The sequence below is a fragment of the Dendrobates tinctorius genome, unplaced genomic scaffold, assembly GCF_039654945.1.
Source record: "Dendrobates tinctorius isolate UK_male_01 unplaced genomic scaffold, ASM3965494v1 ptg000063l, whole genome shotgun sequence".
Lineage (NCBI taxonomy): Eukaryota > Metazoa > Chordata > Amphibia > Anura > Dendrobatidae > Dendrobates > Dendrobates tinctorius.
In genome coordinates this window covers 22,958,231-22,978,813 of record NW_027361731.1, presented here as the reverse complement: position 1 = coordinate 22,978,813, position 20,583 = coordinate 22,958,231, and the positions used below count along the sequence as shown (strand labels likewise).

Genomic DNA, 20,583 nt, shown 5'->3' with positions numbered 1-20,583 from the left:
CAGTGACTGCACCGGCAGAATAGTGAGTGCAGCTCTGGAGTATAATACAGGATGTAACTCAGGATCAGTAATGTATGCACACAGTGACTGCACCAACAGAAGAGTGAGTGCAGCTCTGGAGTATAATACAGGATGTAACTCAGGATCAGTAATGTAATGTATGTACACAGTGACTGCACCAGCAGAATAGTGAGTGCAGCTCTGGGGTATAACACAGAATGTAACTCAGGATCAGTAATGTATGTACACAGTGACTGCACCAGCAGAATAGTGAGTGCAGCTCTGGAGTATAATACAGGAGGTAACTCAGGATCAGTAATGTAATGTATGTACACAGTGACTGCACCAGCAGAATAGTGAGTGCAGCTCTGGGGTATAATACAGGAGGTAACTCAGGATCAGTAATGTAATGTATGTACACAGTGACTGCACCAGCAGAATAGTGAGTGCAGCTATGGAGTGTAATACAGGATGTAACTCAGGGCCAGTAATGTAATGTATGTACACAGTGACTGCACCAGCAGAATAGTGAGTGCAGCTCTGGGGTATAATACAGGATGTAACTCAGGATCAGTAATGTATGTACACAGTGACTGCACCAGCAGAATAGTGAGTGCAGCTCTGGAGTATAATACATGAGGTAACTCAGGATCAGTAATGTAATGTATGTACACAGTGACTGCACCAGCAGAATAGTGAGTGCAGCTATGGAGTGTAATACAGGATGTAACTCAGGGCCAGTAATGTAATGTATGTACACAGTGACTGCACCAGCAGAATAGTGAGTGCAGCTCTGGAGTATAATACAGGATGTAACTCAGGATCAGTAATGTATGTACACAGTGACTGCACCAGCAGAATAGTGAGTGCAGCTCTGGGGTATAATACAGGATGTAACTCAGGATCAGTAATGTATGTACACAGTGACTGCACCAGCAGAATAGTGAGTGCAGCTCTGGAGTATAATACAGGATGTAACTCAGGATCAGTAATGTATGTACACAGTGACTGTACCAGCAGAATAGTGAGTGCAGCTCTGGAGTATAATACAGGATGTAACTCAGGATCATTAATGTATGTACACAGTGACTGCACCAGCAGAATAGTGAGTGCAGCTCTGGAGTATAATACAGGATGTAACTCAGGATCATTAATGTATGTACACAGTGACTGCACCAGCAGAATAGTGAGTGCAGCTCTGGGGTATAATACAGGATGTAACTCAGGATCAGTAATGTATGTACACAGTGACTGCACCAGCAGAATAGTGAGTGCAGCTCTGGAGTATAATACAGGATGTAACTCAGGATCATTAATGTATGTACACAGTGACTGCACCAGCAGAATAGTGAGTGCAGCTCTGGGGTATAATACAGGATGTAACTCAGGATCAGTAATGTATGTACACAGTGACTGCACCAGCAGAATAGTGAGTGCAGCTCTGGAGTATAATACAGGATGTAACTCAGGATCAGTAATGTATGTACACAGTGACTGCACCAGAAGAATAGTGAGTGCAGCTCTGGGGTATAATACAGGATGTAACTCAGGATCAGTGATGTAATGTATGTACACAGTGACTGCACCAGCAGAATAGTGAGTGCAGCTCTGGAGTATAATACAGGATGTAACTCAGGATCAGTAATGTAATGTATGTACACAGTGACTGCACCAGCAGAATAGTGAGTGCAGCTCTGGAGTATAATACAGGATGTAACTCAGGATCAGTAATGTAATGTATGTACGCAGTGATGGCACCAGCAGAATAGTGAGTACAGCTCTGGAGTTTAATACCGGAGGTAACTCAGGATCAGTAATGTATGTACACAGTCACTGCACCAGCAGAATAGTGAGTGCAGCTCTGGGGTATAATACAGGATGTAACTCAGGATCAGTAATGTATGTACACAATGACTGCACCAGCAGAATAGTGAGTGCAGCTCTGGAGTATAATACAGGATGTAACTCAGGATCAGTAATGTATGTACACAGTGACTGCACCAGCAGAATAGTGAGTGCAGCTCTGGGGTACAATACAGGATGTAACTCAGGATCAGTAATGTAGTGTATGTACACAGTGACTGCACCAGCACAATAGTGAGTGCAGCTCTGGAGTATAATACAGGATGTAACTCACGATCAGTAATGTATGTACACAGTGACTGCACCAGCAGAATAGTGAGTGCAGCTCTGGGGTATAATACAGGATGTAACTCAGGATCAGTAATGTAATGTATGTACACAGGGACTGCACCAGCAGAATAGTGAGTGCAGCTCTGGAGTATAATACAGGATGTAACTCAGGATCAGTAATGTATGTACACAGTGACTGCACCAGCAGAATAGTGAGTGCAGCTCTGGGGTATAATACAGGAGGTAACTCAGGATCAGTAATGTATGTACACAGTGACTGCACCAGCAGAATAGTGAGTGCAGCTCTGGGGTATAATACAGGAGGTAACTCAGGATCAGTAATGTGATGTATGTACACAGTGACCGCACCAGCGGAATAGTGAGTGCAGCTCTGGGGTATAATACAGGATGTAACTCAGGATTAGTAATGTAATGTATGTACACAGTGATTGCACCAGCAGAATAGTGAGTGCGGCTCTGGAGTATAATACAGGTGGTCGTATATGCAGCTGGTGCACCCTCTCCCGGTTGTCGCTGTAGTTCTGTAATGTACTGTATGTGTGGTGGTGCCTCCTTCTGTGAGTACTTGGCCCCTGCATACATATATAACCGGCTGGACGGATGATGAGTGAGTGGCATGACGATCTTCCCATCAGACGCTTTGTCCTCTCTTTATCTATCAGTAAATATCGGTTCTGGTGTCCGCTTCTCCATTAACCCTTGACGTTTATGCTGACTGTGGACACTCAGTGTATTATGGGGCATTTAAGGGCCCTCTTTCCATCCCGTTGCACCTTGGATACTTCACCCCCCTCTGACCCGGAGCTTGTTTTCTTGGGGTCACCTTGATTTTTGATTCGATACAAGTTTTTAAGTCGTATAAAATGTATTGCCTCTCGTTAGTGTGTCTTCTGGTACAGGTCGGAGTTGCCCCTCTTTCTGCACCTTTTCATACTGCTGATGTGCCCCTCCATTATTGGCGCCAGCTTTGGATGCTACCGAACTAGGTCATCATACATTGACTCAGAATTAGACAAAGGTTGGCAGAAAAGCTCTATCATTGGCTTGCAAGCACCTATAAGGTGAAATGAACTCATCATTGGCTCACAAGGGCACAGTTTCAGCTCGCTAGGGCTTAAAGTTGGCTTCAGAACCCATCGATAGCTGACAATCACCCAAGGTTAGCTTAAAAGAATACATTGAGAGCTTGTAAACACACGTTGGCTCAAGAGAACCCATCGTTAGATCTCAAACCCATCGTTTGCTCAAGGGAACCCATCGATCGTTCGCAAGCACCGAACATTAGCCCCCAGAGAACCCATCGTTGGGTCAAAAGCAGCTGTTCTCTCCTAAGACCCCACCATTAGCTCACAAGCATCCAATGTTAGCTAAAGAAAACCAATCTTTAGCTCATAAGCACTCAACATTGGCTCAAGGGAATCCATCGTTGGCTTTCAAACATCCAGTGTTAGCCCTAGAGAACCTATCATTGGCTCTCAAGTCCCCACTGTTATTTCAAAGGAACCCATCTTTAGATCACAAGCAGCCGTTAGCTTGCAAGCACCTAACGTTATCATAACCAGCTATTAACTCAAGGGAACCCATTGTTAACTCACCAGCATCTCTGTTAGCCCCAGAGATCCCATCGCTGTATCACAAGTCGCCGTTGGCTCTAGAGAACCCATTGTTTGTTCAAGGTAACCCATTGTTAACTTGGCAGCACCTATACGTTAACCCCAGAGAACCCTTTGTTAGATTACAAGACCTCATTGGATCTAGACAACCCATCGATAGCTCAAGGGAACCCATTGTTAACTCGCCAGCACCCATACGTTAGACCCACTGAACCCTTTGTTGGATCACAAGCCGCCGTAGGCTCTAGAGAACCCATAGTTGGTTCACAAGCGCCTAACATTATCCGCAGAGAACCCATCGTTGGGTCACAAGCAGCCGTTAGCTTCCAAGGCCCAATCATTAGCTCACAAGCATCCAATGTTAGCTGAAGAAAACCCATCTTTAGCTCGTAAACACTCAACTTTAGCTCAAGGGAACCCATCGTTGGCTATCAAGTATCCAATGGTAGCCCTAGAGAACATATCATTTACTCGCTTGGGCTGATTGTTAGCTTGAGAACCCATCGATAGCTCGCAAGCGACCAACATTGGCTTAAAAGAATAGATTAAGAGCTTGTAAACACAGGTTGGCTAAAGAGAACCCATCATTTACTTGCAAGCACCCAACGTTAGGTCAGGAGAACCCATGGTTATCTCATAAGCACCCAATGTTTCCAAGGAAACCCATTCTTGGCTTTAAAGCACTCGTTAGCCCGGGAAGATCCATTGTTACCTCAGAAGCACCTGTTGGCTCTAGAGAACCCATCATTGTCTCGCAAGCATCTAATATGAGCTGAAGAGAACCCATCATTAGCTCGCAAGCACCCAACATTATCTCAAAGGAACACATCTTTAGATCACAGGCAGTCGTTAGCTCGCAAGCACCTAACGTTATCATAACCAGCTTTTATCTCAAGGAAACCCATTGTTAACTCGCCAGCACCTCTACGTTGCCCCCAGAGAACCCTTCGTTAGATCACAAGCTGCCGTTGGCTCTGGTGAACCCATCGTTGGTTCAAGGGAACCCATTGTTAACTCACCAGTACCCATACATTAGCCCACAGAACCCATCGTTGGATCACAAGCCTCCATTGGCTCTAGAGAACCCATCGTTGGCTCACAAGTACTCAACGTTGGCTCAAGGGAACCCATCGTTAGTTTGCAAGCACCCAGATAACCCATCATTCTGCCACAAGCAGCAGTTAGATTGCAGCCACGCAATGTTAGCTCAAAGAACCCATTGTTGGGATGCAAGTTCCCAACCTAATTTCCAGAGGACCCATCGTTAATTTGCAAGCTCCCAACCTTGCCTCCATAGGCCCCATTGTTAGATTACAAGCCCCTAACCTTATTTCCAGAGGACTCATCGTAAGCTCCCAACTTTATCTCCATCGTTAGTTTTCAAGCACCCATTGGCTCTACAGAACCCATTGTTAGCTAGCCAGCACTTGTTGGCTCGCAAGCTCCCATTAGCTCCAGAGAACCTATTGTTGGCTCGCTAGCTCCTGAGAAGCTATCGCTAGCTTGCAAGCACCATACATTAGCAAGCCAGCACCATACCTTAGTTTGAAAACACCCAACCTTACCTCGAAAGCAAAGCCCAATTTTAGCTCACGAGAACGCTACGTAGTTTTGAAAGCACACGACGCTAGCTTGAATACAAAGACTGGTTGCGGCATCACCCTACATTAATTAGCTAAGGAGCATTCGATTTTCATATTTCCTATTTTCATGTGTTTGTACCATGACTCTCGGTTGCTACTCTCATCTACGACGGGTCCGTGTGGCCGCTCGCTCAGTACGTGTCATCCGTTTTTTTAAAGCCGTGTGAACATCAATACGTATCGGATAGTCGGGCATAACGGAGGCTTTTGCTGTCACACCCGTCGTGTCCTTATCGCCAGACCTTTCCCTGCCGCAGCCGGTGCGGTTGATTTCTGCTGCTGCTGACTGTGCGGCCGTGTTTCTTCTGACACCAGGAACCAGTTGGGCAGCTCGCGGTGTGTGTATAAGGGCATTGTTCTGCTGCCCGCAGTCCGCGCCACTGCAGAACCTCGCCTGGGAACGAGGCTTTCAGTTATGAGGCTTCAGTTGTGCCCACAGGCTACACATTACTGCGGGCCGTGAGCGGCGCGCTGCGAGAACACAGCTCTGTGCTGAGGCTCCGTCATTCATCGCACACACCTGCCAAGAGGAAGCCCCGGGGCGCTGCCTGCAGAGCCCACAAGTGCGCCCATTGTATGCAGCCGCTCAGGACGGCCGTGCTGGAATTTACAAGTTAATCCTGAATAGTCAGTGGAGACAAAAAGCCTCACACCGCTGGCATTGTTCCGCACAATGGCGCACAGCGACGGCCGCCGTGTATGTGCAATCTCCACGCACCCCAGGGAGCGCCGACAGCTGCAGGCACCTGTGTCACCGGCAGGCACCCAGCTCCCGGGACGGGAGCAGAGCTGGGTGACAACTCCATCTGTAATGGCAGCCTTGCAGGTTGTCAGCTCCGACTTAACCGCCGCTTGTTTCCTGACGACCTCATTGGCTGTTTTCTGTGTAGGTGGGGGGTGCCCAACCATCGCAGACGTTAGTGTGCCCCCTGAGATAAGTCAGGGACCCCCAGCTGTTAGCGTTGTGGTTTCATGTCTGTATGCATAAAATGGAGAAGAACTGCGTGCGTGAAACTGAGGGAGGGGAGCCATGTACATAAAACGGAGGGAAGGGAACCGCCTACGTGAGATGGAAGGAGGAGAGCAGCATACGTAAGATGGAGGGAGGGGAGCCGCATACATGAGAAGGAGGGAGGAGGGGAGCCGCGTACGTAAAACTGAGGGAGGGGAGCTGCATACGTGAGATGGAGGGAGGGGAGCCGCGTATGTAAAAATGAGGGAGGGGAGCTGCATACGTGAGACAGAGGGACGGGAGCTGCATACGTGAGACAGATGGAGGGGAGCTGCATACGTGAGATGGAGGGAGGGGAGCCGCGTACGTAAAACTGAGGGAGGGGAGCTGCATACGTGAGATGGAGGGAGGGGAGCCGCGTATGTAAAAATGAGGGAGGGGAGCTGCATACGTGAGACAGAGGGAGGGGAGCTGCATACGTGAGACGGAGAGAGGGGAGCCGTGTATGTAAAAATGAGGGAGGGGAGCTGCATTCATGAGACATAGGGAGGGGAGCTGCATACGTGAGACAGAGGGAGGGGAGCTGCATACGTGAGACGGAGAGAGGGGAGCTGCATACGTGAGATGGAGGGAGGGGAGCTGCGTATGTAAAAATGAGGGAGGGGAGCTGCATACGTGAGACAGAGGGAGGGGAGCTGCATACGTGAGACGGAGAGAGGGGAGCCGCGTATGTAAAAATGAGGGAGGGGAGCTGCATACATGAGACAGAGGGAGGGGAGCTGCATACATGAGACAGAGGGAGGGGAGCTGCATACGTGAGACAGAGGGAGGGGAGCTGCATACGTGAGACGGAGAGAGGGGAGCTGCATACGTGAGATGGAGGGAGGGGAGCTGCGTATGTAAAAATGAGGGAGGGGAGCTGCATACGTGAGACAGAGGGAGGGGAGCTGCATACGTGAGACGGAGAGAGGGGAGCCGCGTATGTAAAAATGAGGGAGGGGAGCTGCATACATGAGACAGAGGGAGGGGAGCTGCATACGTGAGACAGAGGGAGGGGAGCTGCATACGTGAGACAGAGGGAGGGGAGCTGCATACGTGAGACGGAGAGAGGGGAGCCGCGTATGTAAAAATGAGGGAGGGGAGCTGCATACGTGAGACAGAGGGAGGGGAGCTGCATACGTGAGACAGAGGGAGGGGAGCTGCATACGTGAGACGGAGAGAGGGGAGCTGCATACGTGAGATGGAGGGAGGGGAGCTGCGTATGTAAAAATGAGGGAGGGGAGCTGCATACGTGAGACAGAGGGAGGGGAGCTGCATACGTGAGACGGAGAGAGGGGAGCCGCGTATGTAAAAATGAGGGAGGGGAGCTGCATACATGAGACAGAGGGAGGGGAGCTGCATACGTGAGACAGAGGGAGGGGAGCTGCATACGTGAGACAGAGGGAGGGGAGCTGCATACGTGAGACGGAGAGAGGGGAGCTGCATACGTGAGACGGAGAGAGGGGAGCTGCATACGTGAGACGGAGGGAGGGGAGCTGCATACGTGAGACGGAGAGAGGGGAGCTGCATACGTGAGACGGAGAGAGGGGAGCTGCATACGTGAGACGGAGAGAGGGGAGCTGCATACGTGAGACGGAGAGAGGGGAGCTGCATACGTGAGACGGAGAGAGGGGAGCTGCATACGTGAGACGGAGAGAGGGGAGCTGCATACGTGAGACGGAGAGAGGGGAGCTGCATACGTGAGACGGAGAGAGGGGAGCTGCATACGTGAGACGGAGAGAGGGGAGCTGCATACGTGAGACGGAGAGAGGGGAGCTGCATACGTGAGACGGAGAGAGGGGAGCTGCATACGTGAGACGGAGAGAGGGGAGCTGCATACGTGAGACGGAGAGAGGGGAGCTGCATACGTGAGACGGAGAGAGGGGAGCTGCATACGTGAGACGGAGAGAGGGGAGCTGCATACGTGAGACGGAGAGAGGGGAGCTGCATACGTGAGACGGAGGGAGGGGAGCTGCATACGTGAGACGGAGGGAGGGGAGCTGCATACGTGAGACGGAGAGAGGGGAGCTGCATACGTGAGACGGAGAGAGGGGAGCTGCATACGTGAGACGGAGAGAGGGGAGCTGCATACGTGAGACGGAGAGAGGGGAGCTGCATACGTGAGACGGAGGGAGGGGAGCTGCATACGTGAGACGGAGAGAGGGGAGCTGCATACGTGAGACGGAGGGAGGGGAGCTGCATACGTGAGACGGAGAGAGGGGAGCTGCATACGTGAGACGGAGAGAGGGGAGCTGCATACGTGAGACGGAGAGAGGGGAGCTGCATACGTGAGACGGAGAGAGGGGAGCTGCATACGTGAGACGGAGAGAGGGGAGCTGCATACGTGAGACGGAGAGAGGGGAGCTGCATACGTGAGACGGAGAGAGGGGAGCTGCATACGTGAGACGGAGAGAGGGGAGCTGCATACGTGAGACGGAGAGAGGGGAGCTGCATACGTGAGACGGAGAGAGGGGAGCTGCATACGTGAGACGGAGAGAGGGGAGCTGCATACGTGAGACGGAGAGAGGGGAGCTGCATACGTGAGACGGAGAGAGGGGAGCTGCATACGTGAGACGGAGAGAGGGGAGCTGCATACGTGAGACGGAGAGAGGGGAGCTGCATACGTGAGACGGAGAGAGGGGAGCTGCATACGTGAGACGGAGAGAGGGGAGCTGCATACGTGAGACGGAGAGAGGGGAGCTGCATACGTGAGACGGAGAGAGGGGAGCTGCATACGTGAGACGGAGAGATGGGAGCTGCATACGTGAGACGGAGAGAGGGGAGCTGCATACGTGAGACGGAGAGAGGGGAGCTGCATACGTGAGACGGAGGGACGGGAGCTGCATACGTGAGACGGAGGGACGGGAGCTGCATACGTGAGACGGAGGGACGGGGAGCTGCATACGTGAGACGGAGGGACGGGAGCTGCATACGTGAGACGGAGGGACGGGAGCTGCATACGTGAGACGGAGAGAGGGGAGCCGCGTATGTAAAACAGAGGGAGGGTAACTGCATACGTGAGACAGAGGGAGGGGAGCTGTATATGTGAGGCCGGAGGGAGGGGAGCCGCGTACGTGAGACGGAAGGAGGGGAGCCGCGTACGTGAGAAAGAGGGAGGGGAGCCGACTATGAGAGACAGAAGGAGGTAGGGGAGCCGCCTATGTAAAACTGAGGGAGGAGAGCAGCGTTTGTTAAATGGAGGGAGGGGATTCGACACTTGACCCCTCTCCCTTTGTAGCGATTGTTGGGGTCCCGACACTTGACCCCTCTCCCTTTGTAGTGATTGTTGGGGTCCCGGCACTTGACCACTCTCACATTTGTAGTGATTGCTGGGGTTTTTGGACCACTCGCCTATTTGTGTCTCTCCCCTCTGGTTGACCCTGGTTGTTTCCTCCACAGTCGTCCCCGTCATACTGAAGGCCCTGGTGTACGACGAGAAGCGAGGCGCCTGCAGCGTGGGCTCCAACGTCCGGGACGCCGCCTGCTACGTGTGCTGGGCCTTCGCTCGCGCCTACGACCCCCTGGAGATGAAACCGTTTGTTAATCACATTGCAAAGTAAGTGTCCCCACCTTTATTGTCCTCGTTACCTGCTGCGCCTGTGTCCTTATGACAAACCTTCTTGCTCTTTGCTCTGGGTCACAGTTCTTGGTGATTTGAGCCCGTAGGACCTCCGTAACCATAGAGATGCCAGGACCTGTGCATGGATGAAGAGTCGGACGGGTTGTCATGGGCACAGGACACCCTATATCCTTATCGTTTGCTGTAATGTTTGGTATACAAGGGGCACTGCCTGTCGAACCCTCAGCTGAGAACAGGGGTGAATCCCCCATATGCAGTATCTATACTAGGATACATGGGGGGTCCGGACTGATGAGACCCCACTACGAGGTTCCATGATATGGCACTGGCTCCTCGTGTCTGACGTCCTCTTGCTTTATAGCTGGATTAGAGGCCGTGAATCACCGGCGAGGCTTAGGGGACCGCACAGCGTCAGCATTCTCGGGGTGTGCCGCCACTCCCTGCATCGGGCTTTATTGTATGACATGTACGGAGATGGTAGCACGGGAGGAGCCATGTACGGAGATGGCGGCACGGAGGAGCCATGTACGGAGAAGGTGGCATGGAGGAGCCGTGTTCGGAGACAGAGGAGCCACGTACGGAGACGGCGGCACGGAGGAGCCACGTACGGAGACGGCGGCACGGAGGAGCCACGTACGGAGACGGCGGCACGGAGGAGCCACGTACGGAGACGGCGGCACGGAGGAGCCACGTACGGAGACGGCGGCACGGAGGAGCCACGTACGGAGGTGGAGACACGTACGGAGACGGCGGCACGGGAGGAGCCTTGTACGGAGACTGAAGAGGTCGCGGGCACAATACAGGGGCGATCATTGGGCTCTGTGTGGAGGCTTGGAGGCCCCAGCGGTTTTATCGTATAAATGAATATTACACTGGATAATAAGAGGCGATAATGGATCTGATCAGAGGAGGCTGAATCCTCCTCCTGGACGAAACGCTCATGGGAATAGTCTGCACTCAGGGGAGGAGCTAGAGGCAGACAGAGGCTGGGGAGGAGGAGCTAGAGGCAGACAGAGGCTGGGAGGAGGAGCTAGAGGCAGACAGATGCTGGGAAGAGGAGCTAGCTAGCAGACAGACAGGGAGGAGGTGCTAGAGGTTTTAATTTTTAAAATGTAATTTTCATTTTTGGCCAAAAAGAAAAATAACAGTAGGGAAAAGTGTAAAGACATCAGTATTTCTTGCAGTCCACATGTATCACAGAGGTGCAGCACTGATCATAGGGACTTGGTGAGTGGTTAGGGGGCGCTAAGTAATTGTCTTGCCCCCATCGCTGGCTACACCCCTGATCACACATGATGGGGTTTCACACATACTGGGTGGGTGTCCTGTACACAGGTGAGGTGCTGGTGCAGTATCTCTGCTCCCTGGAGCTGTACAGGACGGCCGCACATCCCTCTCCCCCCTGAGCTCTGTCTGTGGCAGGAGAAGGCGGCGGGTGTGGCGGCTTTCCTCGCACTGTGAGATTAGATGCCGCAGGGCTTGTCCTACAGCCGGGAGATGTGGGGCCTGGAGCTATGGCTTATGGCGGCACCTACTGCCATGGCGCTTCAGGCAAGGAAGCTGAGATAGGAGGCGCTGTATGACAGGAGACTACAATCTATTACTCCCCGTTATCAGCCATTACTAGAGGAGGAGACTACAATCTATTACTCCCCGTTATCAGTCATTACTGGGGGAGGAGACTGTAGGACAGGAGACTACAATCTATTACTCCCCGCTCTCCCCAGTAATGGCTGATGAGACTGTAGGACAGGACACTACAATCTATTACTCCCTGTTATCAGCCATTACTGGGGAGGAGACTGTAGAACAGGAGACTACAATCTATTACTCCCTGTTATCAGCCATTACTGGGGGAGGAGACTGTAGGACAGGAGACTACAATCTATTACTCCCTGTTATCAGCTATTACTGGGGAGGAGACTGTAGAACAGGAGACTACAATCTATTACTCCCCGTTATCAGTCATTACTGGGGAGGAGACTGTAGGACAGGAGACTACAATCTATTACTCCCCGTTATCAGCCATTACAGGGGGAGGAGACTGTAGGACGGGAGACTACAATCTATTACTCCCTGTTATCAGTCATTACTGGGGAGGAGACTGTAGGACAGGAGACTACAATCTATTACTCCCCGTTATCAGCCATTACAGGGGGAGGAGACTGTAGGACGGGAGACTACAATCTATTACTCCCTGTTATCAGCCATTACTGGGGAGGAGACTGTAGGACAGGAGACTACAATCTATTACTCCCCGTTATCAGCCATTACTGGGGGAGGAGACTGTAGGACAGGAGACTACAATCTATTACTCCCTGTTATCAGTCATTACTGGGGAGGAGACTGTAGGACAGGAGACTACAATCTATTACTCCCCGTTATCAGCCATTACAGGGGGAGGAGACTGTAGGACGGGAGACTACAATCTATTACTCCCTGTTATCAGCCATTACTGGGGAGGTGACTGTAGGACAGGACACTACAATCTATTACTCACCATTATCAGCCATTACTGGGGGAGGAGACTACAATCTATTACTCCCGGTTATCGCCATTTCTGGGGGAGGAGACTGTAGGACAGGAGACTACAATCTGTTACTCCCCGTTATCAGCCATTACTGAGGGAGGAGACTACAATCTATTACTCCCCGTTATCAGCCATTACTGGGGGAGGAGACTGTAGGACAGGAGACTACAATCTATTACTCCCTGTTATCAGCTATTACTGGGGAGGAGACTGTAGGACAGGAGACTACAATCTATTACTCCCTGTTATCAGCTATTACTGGGGAGGAGACTGTAGGACAGGAGACTACAATCTATTACTCCCCGTTATCAGCCATTACAGGGGGAGGAGACTGTAGGACGGGAGACTACAATCTATTACTCCCCGTTATCAGTCATTACTGGGGAGGAGACTGTAGGACAGGAGACTACAATCTATTACTCCCCGTTATCAGCCACTACAGGGGGAGGAGACTGTAGGACGGGAGACTACAATCTATTACTCCCTGTTATCAGCCATTACTAGAGGAGGAGACTGTAGGACAGGAGACTACAATCTATTACTCCTCGTTATCAGCCATTACTGGGGGAGGAGACTGTAGGACAGGAGACTACAATCTATTACTCCCCATTATCAGCCATTACTGGGGGAGGAGACTACAATCTATTACTCCCCGTTATCAGCCATTACTGGGGGAGGAGACTGTAGGACGGGAGACTACAATCTATTACTCCCTGTTATCAGCCATTACTGGGGAGGAGACTGTAGGACAGGACACTACAATCTATTACTCACCATTATCAGCAATTACAGGGGGAGGAGACTGTAGAACAGGAGACTACAATCTATTACTCCCCGTTATCAGTCATTACTGGGGAGGAGACTGTAGGACAGGAGACTACAATCTATTACTCCCCGTTATCAGCCATTACTGGGGGAGGAGACTGTAGGACAGGAGACTACAATCTATTACTCCCCGTTATCAGCCATTACAGGGGGAGGAGACTGTAGGACGGGAGACTACAATCTATTACTCCCCGTTATCAGCCATTACAGGGGGAGGAGACTGTAGGACAGGAGACTACAATCTATTACTCCCTGTTATCAGCCATTACTAGAGGAGGAGACTGTAGGACAGGAGACTACAATCTATTACTCCCCATTATCAGCCATTACTGGGGGAGGAGACTACAATCTATTACTCCCGGTTATCGCCATTTCTGGGGGAGGAGACTGTAGGACAGGAGACTACAATCTGTTACTCCCCGTTATCAGCCATTACTGAGGGAGGAGACTACAATCTATTACTCCCCGTTATCAGCCATTACTGGGGGAGGAGACTGTAGGACAGGAGACTACAATCTATTACTCCCTGTTATCAGCTATTACTGGGGAGGAGACTGTAGGACAGGAGACTACAATCTATTACTCCCCGTTATCAGCCATTACAGGGGGAGGAGACTGTAGGACGGGAGACTACAATCTATTACTCCCTGTTATCAGCCATTACTGGAGGAGGAGACTACAATCTTTTACTCCCCGTTATCAGCCATTACTGGGGGAGGAGACTGTAGGACAGGAGACTACAATCTATTACTCCCTGTTATCAGCCATTACTGGGGGAGGAGACTGTAGAACAGGAGACTACAATCTATTACTCCCCGTGACCAGCCATTACTGGGGGAGGAGACTACAATCTTTTACTCCCCGTTATCAGCCATTACTGGGGGAGGAGACTGTAGGACAGGAGACTACAATCTATTACTCCCTGTAATCGGCCATTACTGGGGGAGGAGACTGTAGGACAGGAGACTACAATCTATTTCTCCCCGTTATCAGTCATTACTGGGGGAGGAGACAGTAGGACAGGAGACTACAATCTATTTCTCCCCGTTATCAGTCATTACTGGGGAGGAGACTGTAGGACAGGAGACTACAATCTATTACTCCCCGTTATCAGTCATTACTGGGGGAGGAGACAGTAGGACAGGAGACTACAATCTATTACTCCCCGTTATCAGTCATTACTGGGGGAGGAGACTGTAGGACAGGAGACTACAATCTATTACTCCCCGTCATCAGCCATTACTGGGGGAGGAGACTGTAGGACAGGAGACTACAATCTATTACTCCCCGTTATCAGCCATTACTGGGGAGGAGACTGTAGGACAGAAGACTACAATCTATTACTCCCCGTTATCAGCCATTACTGGGGGAGGAGACTGTAGGACAGGAGACTACAATCTATTACTCCCCGTTATCAGCCATTACTGGGGGAGGAGACTGTAGGACAGGAGACTACAATCTAATACTCCCCGTTATCAGCCATTACTGGGGGAGGAGACACTAGAACAGGAGACTACAATCTATTACTCCCCGTCATCAGCCATTACTGGGGGAGGAGACTGTAGGACAGGAGACTACAATCTTATTACTCCCCGTTATCAGCCATTACTGGGGGAGGAGACTGTAGGACAGGAGTCTACAATCTATTACTCCCCGTTATCGGCCATTACTGGGGGAGGAGACTGTAGGACAGGAGACTACAATCTATTCCTCCCTGTTATCAGCCATTACTGGGGGAGGAGACTGTAGGACAGGAGACGACAATCTATTACTCCCCGTTATCAGTCATTACTGGGGGAGGAGACTGTAGGACAGGAGACTACAATCTATTACTCCCTGTTATCAGCCAATTCTAGTGACTGTCAGAGACAGGTCGTAATCTGTGTGCTTTTTAGCAAACTGGATTGTTTGGGGGAGTAGTTGGTGAGTGCCTGGTCTCCTCGGCACAGGACGTGCTGTCAGCCCCGGTGGGTGTTGCTGATCCCGGCAGGTGGGGATGTTCGGGGGAGTAGTCGGTGAGTGCCCGGTCTCCTCAGCACAGGACGTGCTGTCAGCCCCGGGGGGGGGGGGGGTGTTGCTGATCCCAGCAGGTGGGGATGTTGGGGGGAGTAGTCGGTGAGTGCCCGGTCTCCTCGGCACAGGACGTGCTGTCAGCCCCGGTGGGTGTTGCTGATCCCGGCAGGTGGGGATGTTCGGGGGAGTAGTCGGTGAGTGCCCGGTCTCCTCAGCACAGGACGTGCTGTCAGCCCCGGGGGGGGGGGGGGTGTTGCTGATCCCAGCAGGTGGGGATGTTGGGGGGAGTAGTCGGTGAGTGCCCGGTCTCCTCGGCACAGGACGTGCTGTCAGCCCCGGTGGGTGTTGCTGATCCCGGCAGGTGGGGATGTTCGGGGGAGTAGTCGGTGAGTGCCCGGTCTCCTCAGCACAGGACGTGCTGTCAGCCCCGGGGGGGGGGGGGGGGTGTTGCTGATCCCAGCAGGTGGGGATGTTGGGGGGAGTAGTCGGTGAGTGCCCGGTCTCCTCGGCACAGGACGTGCTGTCAGCCCTGGGGGGTGGGGGGTGTTGCTGATCCCGGCAGGCGTGGTGACAGAGGACAAGCCACGACTTGCCATCCTGACTCTCGGAGTATCACAGAAACTGACACAACAAAAGCTCCGAAATTCTGTTTGATGGAGTAGGACCAGCACAGCCCGGCCGCATCTCTCTGCTCCCGGGAAAGCTGGGTGACCAGCATATGGTCACCAGTACTGCACCAGGCACTGATAAATCAATAATACATTAGTGGAATTCCCCTGAGGGTTATTCTGGCAGACACCTTGCTTGTCACTCAGCTTTCCAAGGCTACTGATTAGCAGATCTGCCTTCTCTCGCATTATCCTTATTATTTATTTTTTTTTTTTTTATTTAGGCCAATTTGCCCTTCAGAGGCCTTAGAAAGCTGAGTCCTAATAGCTTTGAGAAATCGTAGCCATATTGGCGATTGCCCAACTTCTCCAGGATCTTGATTGGTTAATCTTCGAGTAATGCATGAAGCTTGGGGGATCCGAGACTTGTCTGCAGGGGTCGGGTAAAGCTGGGTTTTCTGGCTCTGATCTGCAGGCATCTGGGCCTCGTCTGCTGGGGTCTGGGAAAGCTAATTGACGCTTAGTAGTGGTCACTGTACCAATGACTTGGCCAGTTGTGTCATTGGTGATGGGAACATCCGGGGTCTCCTGTCCCTATTCGAAGACAAGTACAACCCCCATCGTATATAGTCACCTTTTCCCCTTTGTCTTGCAGCGCGCTGATCATTGCTGCCATCTTTGATCGGAATGTGAACTGCAGACGAGCCGCATCGGTAAGTGCTCCCCAACACGCAGCCCATCGCTGACCGCACGCAGCCCATCGCTGACCGCACGCAGCCCATCGCTGACCGCACGCAGCCCATCGCTGACCGCACGCAGCCCGTCTCCTCCCTTCACGGCAGCTTCTGGTTACTGGGTTAATGCTCGCAGTGGGGGCCTCTCCCGGCTGAGGTGCCATTATTACACATCTTGGCTGTGTATTTTGGCCAATCTCCGCTGTCGGTTGGGGCAGGTCCTCGGCAGCGCCTCCTGCAAAGCAAACACGACACCGCACTGATATCTCACAGCTGATGGGTCGTCACAGTGTATGGTGATCCCATATAGAGGATTGTCTGCACTGATGTCTCACAGCTGATTTTTTGTCACAGTGTATTGGTGCAGGTAATGCCATACAGAGAATTGTCTGCACTGATGTCTCACAGCTGATAGTTCGTCACAGTGTATTGGTGCAGGTAATGCCATAAAGAGAATTGTCTGCACTGATGTCTCACAGCTGATGGGTTGTCACAGTGTATCAGTGCCGTAATCCCATATAGAGGATTATCTGCACTGATGTCTCACAGATGATGGGTCGTCACAGTGTATTGGTGCAGGTAATGCCATACAGAGAATTGTCTGCACTGATGTCTCACACCTGATGGGTCGTCACAGTGTATCAGTGCCGTGATCCCATATAGAGGATTATCTGCACTGATGTCTCAAGGCTGATGGGTCGTCACAGTGTATCAGTGCAGGTGATCTCATACAGAGAATTGTCCGCACTGATGTCTCACAGCTGAGGGGTCGTCACAGTGTATTGGTGCAGGTGATCCCATACAGAGAATTGTCTGCACTGATGTCTCACACCTGATGGGTCGTCACAGTGTATCAGTGCCGTGATCCCATATAGAGGATTATCTGCACTGATGTCTCAAGGCTGATGGGTCGTCACAGTGTATCAGTGCAGGTGATCTCATACAGAGAATTGTCCGCACTGATGTCTCACAGCTGAGGGGTCGTCACAGTGTATTGGTGCAGGTGATCCCATACAGAGAATTGTCTGCACTGATGTCTCACAGCTGAAGGGTCGTCACAATGTATTGGTGCAGTGGTGCAGGTGATCCCATACAGAGAATAGTCTGCACTCATGTCTCACAGCTAAGGGGTCGTCACAGTGTATTGGTGCAGGTGATCCCATACAGAGAATTGTCCGCACTGATGTCTCACAGCTGAAGGGTCGTAACAGTGTATCAGTGCAGGTGATCCCATACAGAGAATTGTCTGCAATGATGTCTCACAGCTGATGGGTCGTCACAGTGTGTCAGTGCAGGTGATCCCATACAGAGAATTGTCTGCACTGATGTCTCACAGCTGATGGTTCGGTACAGTGTATCAGTGCAGAAATTTGCTCTGGCCCTTTTGCTTTGCTGTCTGCTTCTGTCCGGCCCCGTTGGTAGTTGTTGGTCACCCCCGCGGCGGCCGGTGAGGGTGGTGTCCTCCTCTGTGTCTCACCTCTCTTTTTGTCCTCTGCAGGCCGCCTTCCAGGAGAACGTGGGGCGACAGGTACGGTCACAGACACGGCCTTCACTGTTAACCCCCGGTGTGCCCGATTCTCCCCCACCTTTATGTGCACCTGCTCATCCTGAGCCTCCTGGTTCACCAGCGCCATTCTGGGGGTGTGGAGAGCTGGGTGACAGTGGGGGGGCAGCACCCTGCTCGGTGGGTGGCACCGCTGACTGGTTTCCCCTTGTCTCCCCCCCACAGGGGACATTTCCGCACGGCATCGACATCCTGACAACCGCCGACTACTTTGCCGTTGGAAATCGGGCAAACTGCTTCCTAAACATCAGGTGAATGTGCTGAGGGTGACGGGGTTACCGGATTATCGGACTGTATCCGTGAGCTAAGCTGATATTCCGGATTGTCTCTGGTTGTTCCGAGACTCTGAATTCTGTGGCTCCAATCTTCCGGTCTATCAGATGCCGGACTAATGGACTTTTTGTTCCTGTCGGCAGTGTGTTCGTGGCCGGGTTCCCGCAGTACACCACCTCCATGATCGATCACCTGGTGGAGCTGAAGATCAGTCACTGGGACCAGTAAGTGTTCTGATAACCCGGCATCCACTAGTCCAGAAATTGAAGGCCGTGTGTCAGATCCAGCGCAGTGCTGGATTATTGGAATCATACTGACCTAGATCCCCCATGTGGAGGCAGCGAGGCCCCAGCGTGTGCTGACAGGTCGCCCTGTTTATTGTGACAACTTGCGGGATCCTCCGCTGCTCAGGAGTCCGTTCCCCCCCCCCCCCCCCCCCCCCATGTGCCAGCATGATCTGGCGGCTGCAAGATCCCTGCCCGCGGGCGGCCGCTCTGCCCCGGGCCCCGTGTTATGTGCACACACTGACTGTTTACAGTAACTCGCTGCCTCCTCTGTAGTCAGAGCCGGCGGGGGCACATCCACTCGGGACAGTCAGAGGCGGCCAGCGGGGGCACATCCACCTGCGACAGTCAGAGGCGGCCAGCGGGGGCACATCCACCTGCGACAGTCAGAGGCGGCCAGCGGGGGCACATCCACCTGCGACAGTCAGAGGCGGCCAGCGGGGGCACATCCACCTGCGACAGTCAGAGGCGGCCAGCGGGGGCACATCCACCTGCGACAGTCAGAGGCGGCCAGCGGGGGCATATCCACCTGCGACAGTCAGAGGCGGCCAGCGGGGGCACATCCACCTGCGACAGTCAGAGGCGGCCAGCGGGGGCACATCCACCTGCGACAGTCAGAGGCGGCCAGCGGGGGCACATCCACCTGCGACAGTCAGAGGCGGCCAGCGGGGGCACATCCACCTGCGACAGTCAGAGGCGGCCAGCGGGGGCACATCCACCTGCGACAGTCAGAGGCGGCCAGCGGGGGCACATCCACCTGCGACAGTCAGAGGCGGCCAGCGGGGGCACATCCACCCGGGACAGTCAGAGGCGGCCAGCGGGGGGCACATCCACCTGCGACAGTCAGAGGCGGCCAGCGGGGGCACATCCACCCGGGACAGTCAGAGGCGGCCAGCGGGGGGCACATCCACCTGCGACAGTCAGAGGCGGCCAGCGGGGGGCACATCCACCTGCGACAGTCAGGCGGCCAGCGGGGGGCACATCCACCCGGGACAGTCAGAGGCAGCCAGCGGGGGACACATCCACCCGCGACAGTCAGAGGCGGCCAGCGGGGGGCACATCCACCCGCGACAGTCAGAGGCGGCCAGCGGGGTCACATCCACCCGCGACAGTCAGAGGCGGCCAGCGGGGGGCACATCCACCTGCGACAGTCAGAGGCGGCCAGCGGGGGGCACATCCACCCGCGACAGTCAGAGGCGGCCAGCGGGGGGCACATCCACCCGCGACAGTCAGAGGCGGCCAGCGGGGGTACAGCCACCCGGGACAGTCAGAGGTGGCCGGCGGGGGCACATCCACCTGTGACAGTCAGTCGGCAGAGGTATATCCACATGCAGCTGTCCTGCTCCTGTGCTGACACTTTGTTCCAGTGTGTCAGTGCAGGCAGCCTCTGTGACGATATCCATATACCTGATCGCCCCCTGTTGTAGCTCTCTGGAATGACGCCTATTGTCACCAGAGCTGCAGCCATCCTCCAGGGGCTGCATCACATCCCGCAGCCACTCGCCTGCATATGTGTCAGCACGAACCAGACAAACAGGTGGAGCAGAAAACTGAGTGGTGAAGAATATCACCGCCACCAGCAACACGCTCCACACAATGCACAATATGTGGCCACACAAAGGCGCCCGTGGGGCACGGCCGGGCCACACTGTCAGTCTGCGGGGCACGGCCAGGCCACCCTGTCAGCCTGCGGGGCCCGGCCGGGTCACCCTGTCAGCCTGTGGGGCCCGGCAGGGCCACCCTGTCAGCCTGCGTGAGGTCTGGGACCCCT

At 53.1% G+C, this 20,583-nt stretch overlaps 1 protein-coding gene across 1 annotated transcript in view; it reads left to right on the top strand.

The window, feature by feature from the left end:
* Nucleotides 1-20,583, top strand: part of TBCD (tubulin folding cofactor D) — a 148,234-nt gene that overhangs the window by 73,176 nt on the left and 54,475 nt on the right. Inside the window, exons 15-19 of the mRNA XM_073579958.1 lie at nucleotides 9,801-9,957; nucleotides 16,613-16,670; nucleotides 18,190-18,219; nucleotides 18,421-18,506; nucleotides 18,672-18,752. Of these exons, the coding sequence (XP_073436059.1) occupies nucleotides 9,801-9,957; nucleotides 16,613-16,670; nucleotides 18,190-18,219; nucleotides 18,421-18,506; nucleotides 18,672-18,752 (412 nt within the window). The remainder of the gene's footprint in view (nucleotides 1-9,800; nucleotides 9,958-16,612; nucleotides 16,671-18,189; nucleotides 18,220-18,420; nucleotides 18,507-18,671; nucleotides 18,753-20,583) is intronic.